The sequence below is a fragment of the Abrus precatorius genome, unplaced genomic scaffold (genome assembly GCF_003935025.1).
Source record: "Abrus precatorius isolate BTA unplaced genomic scaffold, Abrus_2018 Scaffold4, whole genome shotgun sequence".
In the NCBI taxonomy this organism is placed as follows: Eukaryota; Viridiplantae; Streptophyta; class Magnoliopsida; order Fabales; family Fabaceae; genus Abrus; species Abrus precatorius.
Genome location: NW_020874384.1, coordinates 16,727,069 through 16,745,332, shown reverse-complemented (window position 1 = coordinate 16,745,332; position 18,264 = coordinate 16,727,069). Strand labels below are relative to the sequence as shown.

At 32.1% G+C, this 18,264-nt stretch overlaps 4 protein-coding genes and 1 non-coding gene across 7 annotated transcripts; 3 read left to right on the top strand and 2 right to left on the bottom strand.

Annotated features, from left to right (window-relative positions):
• Positions 1-1,442: 1,442 nt before the first annotated feature.
• LOC113865995 (putative EG45-like domain containing protein 1) lies at positions 1,443-2,063 on the top strand. The gene is made up of 2 exons (XM_027500854.1): positions 1,443-1,595; positions 1,759-2,063. The coding sequence occupies exons 1-2, from the start codon at positions 1,472-1,474 to the stop codon at positions 2,061-2,063; spliced, it is 429 nt and encodes a 142-aa protein (XP_027356655.1). The 5' UTR covers positions 1,443-1,471.
• A 1,601-nt stretch (positions 2,064-3,664) lies between these two features.
• Positions 3,665-8,494, top strand: LOC113866370 (probable histone H2A variant 3). The gene is made up of 2 exons (XM_027501263.1): positions 3,665-3,937; positions 5,377-8,494. The coding sequence occupies exons 1-2, from the start codon at positions 3,818-3,820 to the stop codon at positions 5,671-5,673; spliced, it is 417 nt and encodes a 138-aa protein (XP_027357064.1). The 5' UTR covers positions 3,665-3,817; the 3' UTR covers positions 5,674-8,494.
• On the bottom strand, positions 6,612-8,135 carry LOC113866369 (3-ketoacyl-CoA synthase 11-like). The gene has a single exon (XM_027501262.1). The coding sequence runs from the start codon at positions 8,133-8,135 to the stop codon at positions 6,612-6,614; it is 1,524 nt and encodes a 507-aa protein (XP_027357063.1).
• A 2,329-nt stretch (positions 8,495-10,823) lies between the features above and the next one.
• LOC113865385 lies at positions 10,824-12,429 on the top strand. Of its 3 annotated transcripts, none has more exons than XM_027499887.1 (6): positions 10,824-11,125; positions 11,202-11,294; positions 11,373-11,435; positions 11,647-11,742; positions 11,834-11,911; positions 12,012-12,429. In XM_027499887.1, exons 1-6 carry the CDS (start codon positions 10,970-10,972, stop codon positions 12,096-12,098), a joined length of 573 nt encoding a protein of 190 aa, XP_027355688.1. In that variant the 5' UTR covers positions 10,824-10,969; the 3' UTR covers positions 12,099-12,429. The 3 variants fall into 3 exon arrangements, with proteins under 3 accessions (XP_027355688.1, XP_027355687.1, XP_027355685.1); XM_027499886.1 differs by having other exon boundaries at positions 11,831-11,911; positions 12,012-12,399; XM_027499884.1 differs by having other exon boundaries at positions 11,798-11,911; positions 12,012-12,399.
• A 1,863-nt stretch (positions 12,430-14,292) lies between these two features.
• TRNAG-UCC lies at positions 14,293-14,364 on the bottom strand. Its single transcript has one exon. It is a non-coding gene; the product is annotated as a tRNA-Gly (tRNA).
• Between the last annotated feature and the right edge of the window lie 3,900 nt (positions 14,365-18,264).

Sequence of the window (18,264 nt, the reverse complement as noted above, 5' to 3'; positions counted from 1 at the left end):
GTGATGGTTTGAGCTATATATATTTAATTTTTTAATACATTATAGACATATTAAAAAATAATAAAGACATTTTATTAAATTATCATTTATATCATCTTAATATATTCATCAAACAATTCATAAATTATGATGTTTCAAAAATTAGCAATAACTAGTTTACTTGTATTAATTTACAAGTATTTTATTTTATAATAAATCTGCATGTAATTTAATAATTAGGGAATAAAGTTTACATTTTTATAAATAACTATATATAATAACAACAATTTAAAGAATAATAAGCGTCTTTGTTTGCAAACTGAAATTTGTAAAACATGGATTAGTGATTAAGCTTAGAACATTGTTCCCGACCGAAAGGTTCGTGGCCCGCACGTTACTCACTAAAATACGTAATATCAAAATAATTAACTCCTTTAATAGGAATCTAATCAATTGATCAAGCAACGTAACCCTTGCAAGCAAACAATATATAGAGTATTAATTTCGCATACTCATGTATATAGATTAAATAATTAACATTTAAGAATGTCTATTCCGAATAAATACTAGGATTAATGACTATATATAAATAGTATCAATTGATTTTCCATATCAGTTACTCAATCGTCTTCCTCGTAGATCATTCCTCACAATTCGACATCGCTGTGCGTTGAACACATCACCAGGTACGTCCATGCGCTTTACATCTCTTCACTCTCAAGATTTTGCATTTATACGTATAATTAAACTTTAAAAGCTCATGTCCCAACTCCTAACCACCAACCCGCGGTGGCCGGCATCTCAGACCCAATAATTTTAGATATATTTTAATATAAAATGACAAAGGAAATTAAAATAACTATTTTTTCATAAAATTAAATGTTAACATTATCTTTTTTAGATATTTTAAGAAACTAATATAACTCAAAATCCATTATAAAAGTTCATTCTAATTTTTCGTGACACGATGAGTTATATATAAGTTTTATTACAGGAAAATATGACGTCTGAGGGTGCATTTGACTGGAATGTAACAAAAGGAGGACTAATAAATGCTTGGCATGACTTTTTTTCACAACTTTCAACTGTAAATGTTCTGAGAATGGAAAAATAGAATCCAACTTCAAAGCCATATACATAAAAATTTAAAACAATATTAATTTAATTCTTTGAAAAAAATATAATTTTAATTTGCAAAAACACTATTTAGGTCATTCTCTTATCCTAAAGCCAAGAGACTGCAATTATAGAAGAGTAATATTTAAGTAATGGTTTTTTCAACCGAAAATTACTAATAACTGGTGAAAATTTCTAGAAACTGGAGAAAATAATTGCAAGGCACGTGATTCCCTAAAAATTAACGAAAAGGGTTGGCGCGCCGTTGTGCTGACCATAGATTTGCAGCGCTGACTCTGCTATGAACATTATTTTTCTCAGCAACTTGGCTTCACGTTTATTCGATTCCTTAATTTTTTTCCCTCCCTCTGCAGCAATGTCCAAGGTTCATCTTCATTTCCAACCCCTAATCCTGTTATGTCTCGTCCTCTCAACATTGTTCATCCACTACTCTCTGGCTGACGTTGGCACTGCTGCCCAATATGGCTCTCCCTTTTTACGTAAGTCATCATCACAAGTATTATAATATATTTGAAATTAACTTTGATGTATGTATCATCATCATCACAAATGGACCAAATCTGGATTCAACTCAAAACATTGGCAAAGTAGTGTATACTCTAATTAAGTGGATTTATCTTACTGTGTGTTGTGATGACACAGCAACGGCGTGTTTCGGTAGAGACGCATCACAATTCCCATCGAGTAACATGTTTGGTGCAGCAGGGGAAGGAATATGGGACAATGGTGCCGCATGTGGAAGACAGTACGAGGTGAGGTGTATAAGCGCAGCAGCTCCTGGAACATGCATTCCTGGCCAGACCATTCAGATTAAGATTGTTGATAGAGCACAGTCCTCTGTTTCTAGGCCTTCCGTTACTGGAACATCTATGGTTCTCTCCACCACTGCTTTTCAGGCCATAGCTAGTTCTTCTTCTTCCTTCCTTAACATTGAATTCCAACAGTAAGTAATTCAACCCTGAATGTGTGATTTGCTTAATTGTTCTGCTTTTCTCTCTTAATTTATTATTGCTTCTGTTTCGTGTTGGTTTTGCCTATGTAATATCAAGGTTAGTTGTTGAAAAATTCAAATGTTGGATAAGAATCTTAGAATCTTCCACTCTTCTTTGTTTTATTGTAAACAAATTATTTTTCGTTTTGTTTAAGTGGAAAACAAGTTTTAATATATGCCATTCACACAAGTTTTCAAATTTTTTAACTTTATATTATTTTATTTCTGAATATCAGTACTTACATAAAAAATTATTAAAATAACTTTTAATATTTTTAAAAACATCATACTTTAGATATATTATTTTTAAATATCATACATAAAAAAAATAATCTTCCACCAATGTTTTAAAACTTCCAACTACATGTATTCATCCATGTAAGTCTTTTCCAATTTTAGATGAATGCCTGAGTGTTTATTGATTTATTGAAATGTGCAGTAAAATTTATTTATTTTTTGGCTTCTGAAAACACGGTAATTTTCCCAAATTGCAGGGTTTGAAAGCGTCATTGTGCAAGAGGAAGAGCCTGGTAATTTTGTTGCCATAAAAGTTAGTGGTTGTGGCTATTGCTGCAGACAATGTGTAGATGAACTTGCATTTGTACCAGTATAATGATCAGTATAGATTGGAAATGTATCAACTTACTGTATTTATATTGAATGTTTGATATAAATTTGACACGTAACAAAGATTTACTTCGAATAATTAAAGAATTACAAAAAATGAATTTGAATTATTATAATTAAAAGTACTATAACAATGAGCGTTAATTTAAATTCTACATGTTTAATTTTTTGAAGTACAATTTTGTGTTTAAAACTTATATATAAACTATTTTCATTGTAAATATAATTTATGGAAAATATCTCAAATTTAGACCAGAGGTGAACTACGAAACTTTCAACGAATTTGGCAGCAATTATTAGTTTGGTTCATAAAGGCAGTATCCTATTGACTAATGGCAAAATTAAATTTATTATGAAAATGACATTATAAATTTCAAGTTTTGAAACTAAATTGATTTACCATTATTTAGTCTTTGTTAAACTGTTCATTCTTGTGCATAGCAAAAATATAATAGATCTCTCAAGCTTATCTTAACACTACATAGCAATCAGCACATTATTTTAAAAATTTTCACAAATTTTTTAATTTGTATGATATATTTTAATTAATTAATAGTATAAAAAAATTTACATTCAGTACGCTAAGCTCATTTGATTTTGTTTTTATTCTCTCATCTGCCAAGTGATGGATGCTGGCCACTATTAAGGATGTGTAGTCTAATTTTACATAACTTATTTAGTAAAGAATGCACTTAAGAGTAATTAAAAAAATGTAAATTTATAATAAATCACCTTTAAAAACAGCACTTTCTTTTGTTTCACTTCAAGGTTGGCACATAAATATATATAAAATTTCTTGAACATGCATTTCTGATTATCAAATTAATGTTCAAAACTTTTGCAGAAGTTGATAACAGTAACACACTTGACTGACAGAAGGGAAGAGTGGCATTATGGTAATTAAGTAGATGAAGTAAGGATGTTTAAGTTAAGAAATGTGTAGGGAATGAAATAAAAGAAGAAGAAAGACCCAACCCTTACGCACCCTCTCTTGTTTGGAAATCTGAAACTGAAAGGAAGGAAGGAAGAAAGAAAGGGTTTGGTTGAGTGTGGTGTGGTTTGGTGAGTTAATAATCGATCGATATGTCAGGAAAGGGTGCAAAGGGGCTTATAACGGGTAAAACCCCAGCTTCAGGGAAGGACAAGGATAAGGATAAGGATAAGAAAAAACCTGTTTCTCGCTCCTCTCGCGCTGGTCTTCAGGTCTCTCTCTATCATTTTATCCTTTTTTCTCTTTTTATTTACCGAAATAAATAAATAATTATTTTTATTGAACGCCCTTCATATTTTAATTCTAGATTTGGACTCAAGGTGGGGTCTTTCACTTTAGGGCTCTCCGATCGGATCTTCTCATGACTATGTTTGGAATAACTGATTTTAGGATTTTATTTGAATTATAAATTCTGTCTTTTTTTTAATAAAATAATTAGTATCCTGTTTTATGGTATTTTGCCTGTTAACTAAATAACTATAAACTAGATTATGTTTAGATTTCTGTTATTTTCTTTTTGTTTTCATCAAGTCTAAGCCGAGGTTGACTTCAATCTAATTTTTGTGTTTCTGCGTTCTTGTTCCCAATTGGATGTATTCTGTGGTAACTTTGACTAATTAGTGAAATAATTATGTGTTCTGCGTTCTTGTTCGTTCTTGTTCATCTGTTCTTCTTCCTCTTCTCTATTTCCTCCCGAATGTGGATAGGTGCTACCGTTAGGTCAGGGTTGTTGATAATAATAATCTTATTGGAATTTGAGAATTGAACTTTGGAGGATGATTTGTGAGAACTTGGTGTGTTTGGGTGGGCTGTTCTGGCAAAGTTGATTAAATTTGCAAAATTTATTTTAATTAAAAGTGGGTTTGAAGTGGAGCAGTTTATTACAAGACAAGTCTTTTTCGCGAGTTTACTTAATGTGTATTTGAATTCTATGAAAACAATCTGTAAACATGGATTCAATGCAAAAGCTATAACTACTAGTGTTAAAGTAAAAGCGGATTTATGGTCATTCAAACTCAGTGTTAAAGTAAATGTGAATTTGTGGTCATTCAAACTCAGTGTTAAAGTAAATGTGAATTTGTGGTCATTCAAACACGCACTTAGTATAAATTTTTCAACTTTGATGCAAAAGTTATTTTTTTTTAACTTCTAGTCCAACGAATGTTTTGGAGCAAACTTGTGTTTGATGGGGGACGACCTAACAGAGTTATTGTTGCAGTAGAATCACATTTCTGTCAGCAGAAGATGGCTTTGGTTTTTTTTATCCTTGAGGGGTTAGGCAACCATAATCAAGGTCACAATTAGTAGATTAGTTTTTTTTATTGGATAAATTGAACGTGAAAGCGCCTGTGTGGACCAGGGGAATAGTATGAGTCCCTGATGGAATGATAAAACATCTAACATATCATCATCACATACAAATCTTTTAAGACGAGCTTCAAGCTCATGGGCTGTTACCTTTCTGCAAGTTGTTGACTCGTGTTCCGGTTACTCTTGTAATGGCCCTAATTATTAGGGCATGAAGAAAATTCTGTTGTTGGTTCAAATTTGGATGAAATCCTGTTTGTGCTTGCTTGGTCTTTTGTTTGTTGGTGTAATAACTTAATACATTTCATGTCCTCTGATGTGTCAACTTTATGTTTTGATACAGTTCCCTGTTGGTCGTATCCATCGTCTTTTGAAGCAAAGGGTGACTGCCAATGGAAGAGTTGGGGCCACAGCTGCAGTGTATTCTGCTGCTATCTTGGAGTATTTAACGGCAGAGGTATTGGAGTTGGCTGGCAATGCAAGCAAGGATCTGAAGGTGAAGCGTATTACCCCAAGACATTTACAGCTTGCTATACGCGGAGATGAAGAACTTGACACCCTCATTAAAGGAACGATTGCAGGTGGTGGTGTTATTCCTCATATCCACAAGTCTCTTATCAACAAATCCTCAAAGGAGTGAGGGTTGAAAGAATATTCTGATTAACCTTGGAGATGAGTATTACTGTAAATTTGATGGTATTTTGACTAGTGGATAATTTGCCTGTTGTGTTAGTTTGGTAGTAAGAGACCTCCTGTAGTAATTCTTATATCTTTATTTGACCTGTATTGACTGACATGCTGGCTTCTGTGCTGTGGTGCTTCAAGCTACATGAGACCAGCTGTTTAGGAATTAGAATGTATGTTAGAACATGGTTAATTTTCTTGTTCACCCTATTCTCTATGATGTTTTGAACTGCTTGGCATATGCAAGATTTGGCAAATCCTTGGTGGACCAGTCTTCTGCCGCTCGTTTCATTCGTTTCCAGATACTCTCTTCTCTTTGCCAGAACTAAATTCATATCTCTCCATGAATGAACGGATGGCATCTTCGTTTTCCTGACATACACTCTTCATGCTTTGGGCCTCTCCTTTAGATCCAATAACTAACCATTTGGGCCATCAACCCTATCAGGATGCAAGGGAAATGAATCGACAACCAAATTAATTCTTTAAATTGTAAGTTTAGATCATTTTAATTTTCAATTTTATAAAAAAAATATTTTAGTCCTTGGTTTTTTTTAAATATTTGTTTTGATCTTTTTCTACTTTGTTTTATATTAAAAGATACTAAAATCATTATTGTTTTACAAAGTAAAAGATCAAAGCATGATGTTTATAAAGTATGATTAAAGTGATCCACACTTATAATTTAAGAAATTAAAATGGATTTTTATTCTTTATTGTTTGACCCCAATTGGGTGGTGGATACAATCTGAATCATGAACTTTGATAATGAGGCTACAACCTAAATAAATAACTTGATAATGTTCTTAAGAAAAAAACATCGCATAGTTGAATATCATAGTTTCACAACTTTACTAAATGGGCAAATGAAGCTGCATAATGTTGCCACGTCGCCTAGATAGCTGAGAATTTGGGAACATCAACTGGAAACTGATGAATTTCATCCTTCCATGGATTGTTTTCCTTTTCTGGGTTCACTTTCCTGAGAGCCTTCCAAACTGCACTGTTGCATTTGAATCCAGATCCAAATGCAATTTGCCATAACCTATGGCCCCTTTTTATCCTTCCTTTGGCTTCAATGTAAGCCAATTCAAACCAAAGTGAGCTGCTGGAAGTGTTGCCAAACCTGTAAAGGGTCATCCTGGAGGGTTCCATGTGCCAGTCTGTGAGTTGGAGGTTCTTCTCGATTTCATCCAGCACAGCTCTTCCACCCGCATGAATGCAGAAATGATCAAAAGCTAACTTAAAATCAGGTATATAAGGCTTCATTTTCATCTTGAAAACTTTTCTTGCTACTAAGTTGGCAAAAAAGATCAACTGTTCAGACATTGGCAACGCAAGAGGACCCAAAATAGTAATGTTGGTCTTCAAAGCATCACCAGCAACTGTCATGAGATCCTTTGACAAAGAAACACCAACCCTTCCTGTGGAGTCTTCCCTTTGGGTAATACAAGAGAAGCTCTTGTCATCAGCACCTTTGTGAGTCCTAACTGTGTGCATCAACTGATACTTGGATCGAAATCTATCCCACCTCTTGTTAGAAAGCAAGATTGCAGCTCCTCCCATTCTAAACAAACAGTTAGAAACAAGCATTGATCTATCATTCCCAAAATACCAGTTCAAGGTGATGTTCTCCATGCTAATGATGAGAGCATAAGAATTTGGATGAACACTAAGAAGTTCCTTGGCAAGATCAATAGAAATCAAACCAGCACCACAACCCATGCCAGCAAGATTGTAAGTAAGAATGTTCCCATTAAGGTTGTAATGGTTAATAACCATAGCAGCCAAAGAAGGTGTGGGGTTAAACAAACTACAGTTCACAATCAGAAATCCAATGTCTTTTGGCTTCACCCTTGTCTTCTGAAATAGCTCTTCAACAGCACCAATCATGACAGCCTCAGCTTCCTTCCTGGCCTCTGCCATTGATGGGTTTGGAGGAATTCTTGTAACAGCTTCAGGGAGGTATGTTGACTCACCAAGCCCCGATCGTTCCAGAATCTTGCGCTGGAACTCGAGGCTTTGGTCAGTGAAAGCTCCTGTCATACTAGCACAATCCATGAATATCTGCCTTGGGCATTGGCGTGCATCCTCAGCTTTGTAGCATGAAAAATCAACAAGGTAAATTGGTAGAGGCCCAGATAGAAAATAAAGGGTCAACAAGAACACAAGGAGAGCTATGCAAAGGAACACAAATATGAGATTGAAGTGCATATAGCCCCAAATGTCATGCAAATCTTGGACTGAGAGTGTGGAGAGACATGGCGATATTAGAACCACAAAAAGTGATAAGAACAGTAACATTGCATGGGTGATGAGGTAGTGATAGCCTAGCTTCACGTATTTCAATGTCATTGATTGTTTTAAATCAGGAAGCTTTGATTGGATCAATGGAGAATTTTGATTTGTTTCTGACATCTTTTGTGATGTTTTAAGCGATGGGGTGCAAACAGGACCAAGCGGAAAATGGACGTGATTAAAGTTTGTTATGCCTTGTGCCAATGTAACAGTGAGAACAAAGAAACATGAATATTGTTACTTAGAAAAGAATGTGAACTTTATGAGAAATTTGTGATCTGCGTTGTTTGGGACTGTCAAGAAATGCAAGTCAGAACCATAGCAACCACTCTGCAAAACATGAATGATCCATCGTCAATGCACATAAATAGCATGAATTTGTGTGTGTATATATATGATAAATGAAAACAAAAATCTTCATACGAGTACTTACTAGACTGGGAGAATGAATTGGGCTGATTGTTCAAGCATTGCAAAATCAACCCAAAAAACGATTTTGATTTGACATGAGAAGAGAGAATAAGGAGTATATATAGTTTCAAAATATATAATTAACAAGGACTGCATCGGATGCTTAAAAAATATTTTGATTTTCAAATTTTATTTTGACAAATCAAGAATAATAATAATAATCTAACGTGTTAGTAAAAAAAAAGTCTAATATAATATTACTAGTTGTTTTAATTTTTTAAAAATGCATACAATTTATTAATTAATCAAATAAAAATAATTAAATATTGAAAGTAATTTTTTTTTCATATTTTCCATTCATAAAATCTGATGTTCTTTCTATTAGATTCACGTTAAAATTATTACTCTAACGTGAAGTAATGGGTTTGATTCACGTTTGATTTGATGCTTAAAGAAGATGATGCACGTTGCGGTAGAGTTTTAAATACGTAAATTGGTGATTAAATTCTTGACTAAGAATAACGATAACAATTAATGCATATAAAAATAACGAGAAATCACAATACTCAACAAAAGTAAAATCAAACACGTAAATTGGTGATTAAACTCGTCTCTAATCATAACAATAACGATTAACGTATATAAAAGTAATAAAAAATTACAATACTCGATAAAATAATATACATTGCAAAAATTCTAAACACGTAAATTGATAGTATGTAATCTAAGAACATTATTTATAGTAACTTTTGTAAACATAAATTGGAGTTTATATTATCAAACACATATTTATTACTTCTGCATTATATAAATCTCCTTACAAGAGACATAGATTTAATTAGACTCTAGTATCTTTTAGAATTTTTTTTTATATTTTGAATTATAAGTTTATGAATTAATTTTTTATTTTAAAAAGATAAAGATGAAATATAGTACTTTTTTTTTATTTAAAGTGTAAATTTACAAAGAAGTTTATTATTTTTAATATTTTTTTGTTCTATCGGTTCTACCCATCCATCCACGTACTCGATAATGTAAATTTGTATTGTGTTTTAATGGCTACACATAAAAAAGAAAAAACTTCTAATTAACATCATCCAGACAACATTTATTTTGTTAACGATATTTTTAATACAAAATAGTGAAAAAATAAATTACGTTATTATGAATTCTCTTTTTACTTTGTCTGATTTTAAAAGAATAAATAAGATATATTGTTAAGGTTGTTATTTACAATTAGACTCAAGAAACAATTGTAAAAAAACTATATTTACTTTACCCAAAGGGCGAGTGAAGGTTCAAACTTTTAACATGTTATAGTAAAATTTTGTCTTACTCTGTTTGGTCAATCCTTTGAAGTAGTATTTTCATATTAATAAATATTTTTTATTTTTAAAATAGTCATTTAAGATTGAATAAAAAATTAAGAAATATATTTAATTATCTTATTTTTATTTAAAAGTATTGCAAAACTTTTTATTATATTTATTTTAAAATTTCTTTTATACAATGAGTAAACAAAGAGAAAAGAAAGAGAATGAGTTTTGAAATAATAATTATCTTAAAGATAATATTAAAATTGTAAGTGACTATTATTTTGAGAAAAACAAAAATACTGGCTAAAGAGACTGTTTTATAAAAACAAAGTAACATGTTGATGTTAAAGAGAACAAAAAACTATTTTTTATAAAATAAGAACTCACCTTACTGGTTATAAGTTTTACTAATTAAAATCAATAACATTTATTTTTTTAAACCTGGTCATATCATATTACTCGATGATAACATGAGAGAAAATCAAATTTAGTTATATATATATATATACAATTTAATTTAATACTTATTTAATAAATTACTTTTAAATAAAATTTTACACTATAAATTTAATCATAAAATTTATTAAAAAAAGTTTATTTTGAAAAACTATAAATAACTGAAAGGTGTGAAAAGGGAAATTTTCAACTACTACATGAATTTTCTAACAACTAAGAATATAATTGTGACATGTTCAATTATTTCTCTGTTCCATAGTTTCTATTTGTCATTTATAATATAGATTAATTTAGTATTTAATTTTATAAAGTATTATAAAGATGTTCAGTAGAAAAAAATATATTATATAAAAATAATTTATTTATTTAAGATTACTTGAGATGTAGCACTTGTTGGATAATTGTTCTGGAAAAAATGATTAACATTGTCTTAAATAGAAAATATTTTTTGTAAGATCAATATTGGGAAATTTTAAAAAATGAAAGTTACAATAATTTAAAATAAGATGGATTTAATTGATAAAATTTGTTAAATTGATAATAAAAATGAATGTCTTTAAAATTAGTTAAAAGAAACTACAATTTTGATGCAGACAATAAAAAAAAAAATACATTGTTAATTAATTTATCGTTGTAGAGAAAAAAGGGGGGCGCGCGCACGGAGCGAAGAGACACCATAGACGTCGTGGTCAGAAGAGAGAAGAGAAAACGTTGATCCGAATCTGCAATTTGCAATCGTTCTTCAGAATTCCCATAAGAGATTGTGGAACGATGTCGTTTGGTTCGTCTCTGTTGTCTCATTCCCATGCTCTTTGGTTGTTACCGAACAGAACCTCTACCTTCAAAGCCGCTTCCCAAGTTCCCGATTTTCTTTCTGCAGATTGGTTTGAATCTCGGAAGAAAAGACCCTTTGGTCCTCGATTAGACGTAACTAACATCTTCTCACACACACTCTCTTTTCTTTCTTTTCCTTTCGCTTGCTTTCAATTGAATCTTTCTATAGTTTAGTGCAGAAGATGCTGTTCATTACCAGCTTCAAGCCTTGGAGTTTAACGACCAACCTCGTCAAGATTACGGAATCGAGGTCATGTATAGGGTAAGTATAATACTTTCTTTCTTTCTTTATTTTCTTCCCTTTCCCTCTTAACACCCTATTTCTTATTAATTGTTATAGTTCGCTGGATTTGATCCTTTTGAAAGGTCTACCTATTTTGGCCCTTTCTTCGATTTGGGTCAGGTTAGTATTATTAGTTTTTTTTCTTTTCTTAATTATTATATTATTAATATTATTATTGTTGAAGTAGTTAATATTATTAAAGCATTGAATTCAGTTATATCATGTAATTTTTAATAAATATGTAGTAGTAAACACGTTAAAAAAATTATTATTTTTTATTGATAGTTAAATATGTGTATGTTGATTGGATGTTAAACCTGTTGGTGTGCAGTTTGAGAGGTTCAGGCGAATTTTTCATCATTCAACTTATCGAGTCTTACTAGGTCACAAGGAAAGAAAGATCATGAGCAGTTTGTTTGTGGAGGAGGTAATGACAAACTCAATTTCTCTTTTTATTTTTTATTTATCTTTGTTATCTAAAGGGCATGTTATGGGTTAAATTGATGAACTTGAAGCAGAACAAATACAAACAGCGGGTTTGGATTCGTGGAAGTAGACCGGAGGAAGAAGAGATCTTTCAATTTACAATGGTTCAGGTTTCATCATCATTTCAATTTACAATGGCAATTTCTGAACTGTTATTTTAGTATATATATTAGTTCACTGTTGTTATCTGATTTTGTTTGTGACTGGCAGAGAGTTGGTGGATGCTGGGATGGTTACTGGTTGACAGAGTCTCTGCTTCACGATAGAGATACATTTGCTGGTGGTTTGGCATATTAAATAACATTCACTGCTGGAATCATGTTCATTATATTATTCCTAATCTGTAAAATTTGTACATATGTAAGAATTTCAGATGTTATTATGTATTAAATGAGGGGTATAATCGGTGTTCTGCTTATCCAATGTAAAATTCTTGTACATTTTACTCAATCTTGATTACAGGACCTCAGCAGCTCATGGAGTTTGATAGAGATTTTATAATTACAGCACTAATAGAAATCAAATCTCAACACACCATGTAAATTTACCATATATGTATTTGAGCTAGCAAGTAAAATTATATCATTTGTAATTGCTTGCCGAAAGATACTAACAACTGTTTTAGTGCTCATGTGTTGATATAGTTTGCAATTACTTCTGTGATACAAATGCACTAATTACTATATCGTATTATTTGATCGAATATCAGTGACACTGTAATCTCGGGAGTACGGGATTTGTTTTCCTGTCTTTGTCAATTCAAGCAGAAACATTTGAAAATTTACTTACCGTAGGACACTTCTGATTTATGCATCATTTGCAGTTTTTCCATAATCAAAGACACTCGTATACATATTTATCTCATTCCAAAGAGATAAACTTGTGACTTATGAGATTTAATTTAATTGACCAATCCCTTTAAGTTTAATTAATTTTATTTTTATTTATATATTGTGTCCTTATAAGTAAATGCTTGTAATAACTTTGTTCTCTTAATATTTTTAAGGAAATTATTATGGTAGTATTTTGGTATCATTTAATGCAATACTTGCAAAGTGCCACGTTAAGAAAAGAAAATGGACATGAAAGGAACACTCTATTGCCAATTGAGAGACCAAAAGAGAAAAGAAGAATTGAATCTCATTTATGTGTTTGAAGATGAGTTTTTTTTTTTTTTTCAATTGTTTCAAGTTTCTTACATAATGCGAGTTTTGGAGAATAGCCGTTTGGCTGCATGTTGGAAGTGGAATTTTTTTTTTTTTTTTTGTCAATAATGATGAGATTAAAGTTTTAAAATTAGTCTAAGGTGCTTAAATCAAGTATTAAAATCGAAACTTACTGTGAGACATTGAAAATTTGTAATTTTCAGCAAGAGAAATACAACAATGCTTCAATAAATAACTATTAAAAACACAAAGAATGCTCCCTCAAAATGGATACAAAATAAAAATATAAAAGTTTTTAACACACGTTTCACTTGTTATATTTTTTGAAAGTGAAGCTTCATCCAGCTAAACAAAATAAACTACTTTTTTTTTTTTCCCTTTTGCTATGTCTTTTTTTTCTTTTTACTACGTTTATGTAACCAACTCTAGTACTCTACTCGTATTAGAATTATGCTTCAGTTAAATAGGCAAAAAAAAAAGTCATTAAAAACATTAGAGACAGTCTTAGCTATTAGAGATAAAGGATAATGATTGAAATAGTAATGGGTAAGAAAAGATTGAAAGAAAGGATAAAAATGAAGAAAAAAAAACGCTTATTAGGAAAAGGAAAAGTCTAATTATCATGAAAAGAAAGTTCCATGAAAATGAAAAAATCCATCCTACTTTAGGAGGCGAGGAAACCCCTTGGAGGGAGAAGAAGCTGTTACTGGGCACCTAGTCTGAAGATTATCATATTATTATTGGGCCCATCTCTACCGGCCCAGTGATGAAATTTGAATGAGGATATAATTGTGATTCACATTCACCATTTACATATACACGTGTGTAATAGTGAGATTTGCTTGAAAGGAAAGTTCTTTCTCTAAAGGTAGCTACACTGAGCCCAGCTGGCTAAGGTTTGTCATCATGGCGAATACAATCGTAAATGATTGAGCATTGAGACAAAGACATGTACTTTCCCATGTTGATTGTGTCTCCCATTCTATCTTTATATTAAGTTTCCAAGTTGTTGATCATGTCCATGTACAAAGGATCATAGTTCCCAGTGTTTTTCTTTCTTTCTTTTTTCTGCTTCTCACTTTACCTGTCATATTATTATTAGCTATACATTCGCTGTCTATTTTTAATCCATAATATATGATTGTGATGGTAGAATATTGTAACAAGTCAACTAGTTGGAGGACGTTAATGTTTCTGCTCCCAAAAAAGAATAACCAGAAAAAATTGTATTCCCTAGAAAAGGAAAACGATAATATACATATTCTCAGCTTTATGATTAGTCAAAATGAGATTTATTAATTTATTAAATTGAATAAATGAATAATTGCGTCAGCCGGGAGTCGAACCCGGATCTATTGCTTGGAAGGCAATTATCCTAACCGTTGGACTACTAACGCTACAACTTGATGGCACTATTCAAATCCTTTTTTATACGTATCCAAACCAAAACGGCACTCACAATGCAATTTTTTTTTATAAAAATTGTTAGCATCATTTTAAATTTTTTATATAATATTTAAAAATAATATAATAAAATATAAATATAATTTTAATTAATTTATTAAGATTCAGAAATTATCAACTAAAATTAACTTATTTTAGGATATTTTTGAGTTTTATATTTCTGCAATTATATTTTTATTTTTATTTTTATAGGCAAAACAAATCTTATTAAAAAGAGTTTAAGGGGAACTCAAAACCCATATACACAAAAAATTACTTACTCAGAGAAATAAAAAGCAAAAATATACTTATGCAAAATTAAGACAGATGCAATTTCGTGGGTTCAAATACCAATCAGCTAACATAATAGCTTCTCCCTTACTAACAAGTGAAAATCATTTCCAGGATCTCAGAATAATAGAATCTAAGACTTCCTTCTCATCCAAAACACCATTGGAAAATATAATTCTATTTCTATACAACCACAAAGACCACACTGTACTTACCCAGATAATTAATAAGCATATTCCTTCTCTTTTACTACAGCCAACACCAACCCAAGAAAGCAAGTGAGTCGATAAATCTGAAGGCAAAACCAGTGAGAATTCAAGCCAACGTGCAGTAAAGTACCAAATTTGAGATGAAACTGAGCACGTTAAAAATAAATGAGTTGGAAGTTCCTCCAAATCATGACAGAAACAACAAGTTATATCATCAATTTGAACACCACGATCAATCAGTAAACCTTTACAAGGAAGTGCATTCAACAACAATTGCCAAGAAAAAACCAGACACTTAAGAGGGACCTTCCCTCTCCATAGCCTTTGCAAGGCATCTGCCGTACACTGATCTACACTATTAGGACCACCAAAAAGTTCAAATAGCCATGAATACGCAGATTGCACTGAATAACAACCTGAAGAATCTGCCCTCCATACCCATTTATCTTCTTGTAGTAACTGAATAGAAATTCCATCCACAAGCTCCAACAAAAGATTAAAGCTCGAGATCTCATGTTGAAAGAGTCCTCTTCGCCAACTAACATTCCAAACCCATCTAGTGCCATCATGAAAACCATTCTCCAATACACGTGATTCAACATTTCTCGCCACTGCAAATAATCGCGGAAATGCTTCACACAATCGCACCCCTCCTAGCCACTTATCTCTCCAAAAAAGAGTGTGTAAACCTGCACCCACACTTCTATCAAACTTCTCATCCAGCCATGAATTCCCTTGATGAATAACCTCCAGCAAATCACGCCACCACAAAGAACATCTGTTGTGAACTGATGAACGTTGAAGAGAAGAAGCTAATCTTCCATATCTAGATTCCAACACCCGCACCCACAATGAACTAGAACAGTTAATACCTCGCCACAACCATTTACCAAGAAGCGCCCAATTAAACCACTGCACATTCTTAATGCCCAAGCCACCATTCTTCCGCGGTCTACATACAGTTTTCCATTTCACCCAGGGGATTTTAGATCCATCCTTAACACCCTTCCATAAAAAATTCCGTTGGATAGTGACAATTTCCTTTATTACCGACTTCGGCACCTTAAAAAAGGATAACGAGTGCAATGGCATAGAATTAAGAACGGCATTAATCAAAGTCACCCTACCTCCAATCGATAAATACCTATGCTTCCATGATGCTAACCGCTTTTTAAGAGCCTCTAACACACCCTTCCATGCACTAGACTTTCTCGGGTTAACACCTAACTGTAACCCGAGATACTTTAATGGGAAACTACCAATCTTACAATGTAGGAACTCCGCAGCCAAGTTTTCAAAGTCATCACCAGTGTTAATCCCCAATACAAAAGATTTATGGAAGTTAATTTTCATACCTGACATTAATTCAAAGCTACGCAATACTGCTTTCAAAGTCCACAAATTCTGCACCGAAACCTCTCCCATAATCAATGTGTCATCCGCAAACTGCAGCAAAGAAATATCTGGTCCCCCTTCCCCAATCGTCACACCAGAGAACAACCCACAAGTCACTGCCTTCCGCATAAGAACTCCTAACCCTTCCGCTGCCACAAGAAAAAGAAAAGGGGCAAGAGGATCCCCCTGTTTTAGGCCCCGCTCAATATGAACCTCCAATGTAGGACAACCATTAATCAAAGCTGATAGGCTTCCCCCACACACACAAGCTTCCATCCAACTGACCCATTTGTCTGAAAATCCAAAGCTACGTAACATAAACAAAAGATATCCCCACTCTATCGAATCATACACCTTCTCATAATCAAGCTTTAACACAAAACACCTCTTATTATACCTCCGCACATAATCAACTGCTTCATTAGCCACAAGTACACTATCTAACATGTTCCTTCCCGGGATAAAGGCTGATTGTTCTTCTGAAATTATTGAATCCAAAACTCCTTTCAACCTATTTGCCAAAAGCTTGGAAACAATCTTATAAAGACAACCTAATAATGAGATAGGCCGAAAATCAGATATCTGTTGTGGGCAAGACACTTTTGGCACAAGTGCTACAAAATAAGATAATAAAGACCTAGGTAGCTTCCCATTTCTACAAAATTCAGTAAGCATACCCATCACTTCTTCCTTGATCACTCTCCAAAACCTCTTAAGGAACACAAAATTGAAACCATCAGGCCCCGGACTTTTATCACCCTCACACTCCAAAATCATCTTTCCCACTTCCTCCTTCGAAAAAGCATTAACAAGCTCCTCATTCTGTAGAACAGAGACTATTGGTAAATTATTAATATCAATAGTAGGTCGAAGCCAACTTCTACTACTAAAATGAGCCGCAAAATAGGACACCACACCTGTTTTAATCTCATTAACCTCTTCGACACATTTCTCTCCAATTTGGAGCGCATATATATTATTTCGTCGCCGCCTCCCATTAACACATAAATGAAAGAACTTTGTATTTAAATCACCCTCTTTCCCCCATCTCACCCGAGCTTTTTGGGCTATGAGACTCTCTCTATTCTTCCTAGCCTTCCAAATATCATCCACCAACATTTGTTGACGCTTCTTCTCCACATCGGAAAGTTCTTTCACAGAATTTTTATCATCAATCAAGCTCAACTCAGTTGTCAAATCAGAGATTACCTTATCAACATTTCCAAATACCTCAATATTCCATTTTTTTAATGCAATCTTAACATTCCTTAACCTCTGGCTAGCTCTCTGGGCAGCCCATGGAAAGGTAATATAATCTGCAATTATATTTTAGTATATTATATTTTTAATTTTTATATTTAAATTGTTATTAATTTAAACATATAAAATAATATTTTTAATATAATAATTTTTTATTTTTAATCAAATTTTTATCAATTTTAAATACTGAAAATTAAATTTTGAAGAAAATATTTTCTATAGTTTTTGATATCCTATTTTTGAAAACTCAGCTATTAATTTTTTTTTCATGTAGTGGTACTGCAGTAGAATAATCTCCTCCTTGGTATCATCTCCATAGTTTCTAAAAAATTAAATTTTTTATTTAATATATTATTTTTAGTTTATTTAAATAAGTATTTTAAAGTAGATTTCTATTAAATATTTTTTATATTTCTTATTTGATCCTTTTAAACATAGAATGTAATGAAATTTCTTTATTGATTTTTTCAAAGAGGAGAGACTAAATAAAAATTTTATAACGTTTCAAAAATCAAACAAAATAATCATTTAACACAAAATTATAAATATTAATTTAAAAAATAAAAAAGTACTAATAAAAATAATATTTTTTGAAAGATTAAAAATTTAATTAAACCGTTAATTTGTTATCAGAACTAATGGAGTGGTACTAATTGAACTTGGTGTCGCTAACCACAATTGATTAATTGAATAGAATTG

Coding starts and splice junctions, on each gene's coding strand:
- LOC113866370 (XM_027501263.1), top strand. CDS start 3,818: ATGTCAGGAAAGGGTGCAAAGGGGCTTATAACGGGTAAAACCCCAGCT. Junction 3,938..5,376: donor CCTCTCGCGCTGGTCTTCAG/GTCTCTCTCTAT, acceptor GTTTTGATACAG/TTCCCTGTTGGTCGTATCCA.
- LOC113865995 (XM_027500854.1), top strand. CDS start 1,472: ATGTCCAAGGTTCATCTTCATTTCCAACCCCTAATCCTGTTATGTCTC. Junction 1,596..1,758: donor ATATGGCTCTCCCTTTTTAC/GTAAGTCATCAT, acceptor GTGATGACACAG/CAACGGCGTGTTTCGGTAGA.
- LOC113866369 (XM_027501262.1), bottom strand. CDS start 8,135: ATGTCAGAAACAAATCAAAATTCTCCATTGATCCAATCAAAGCTTCCT.
- LOC113865385 (XM_027499884.1), top strand. CDS start 10,970: ATGTCGTTTGGTTCGTCTCTGTTGTCTCATTCCCATGCTCTTTGGTTG. Junction 11,436..11,646: donor CTTTCTTCGATTTGGGTCAG/GTTAGTATTATT, acceptor GTTGGTGTGCAG/TTTGAGAGGTTCAGGCGAAT. Junction 11,743..11,797: donor GCAGTTTGTTTGTGGAGGAG/GTAATGACAAAC, acceptor TGTTATCTAAAG/GGCATGTTATGGGTTAAATT.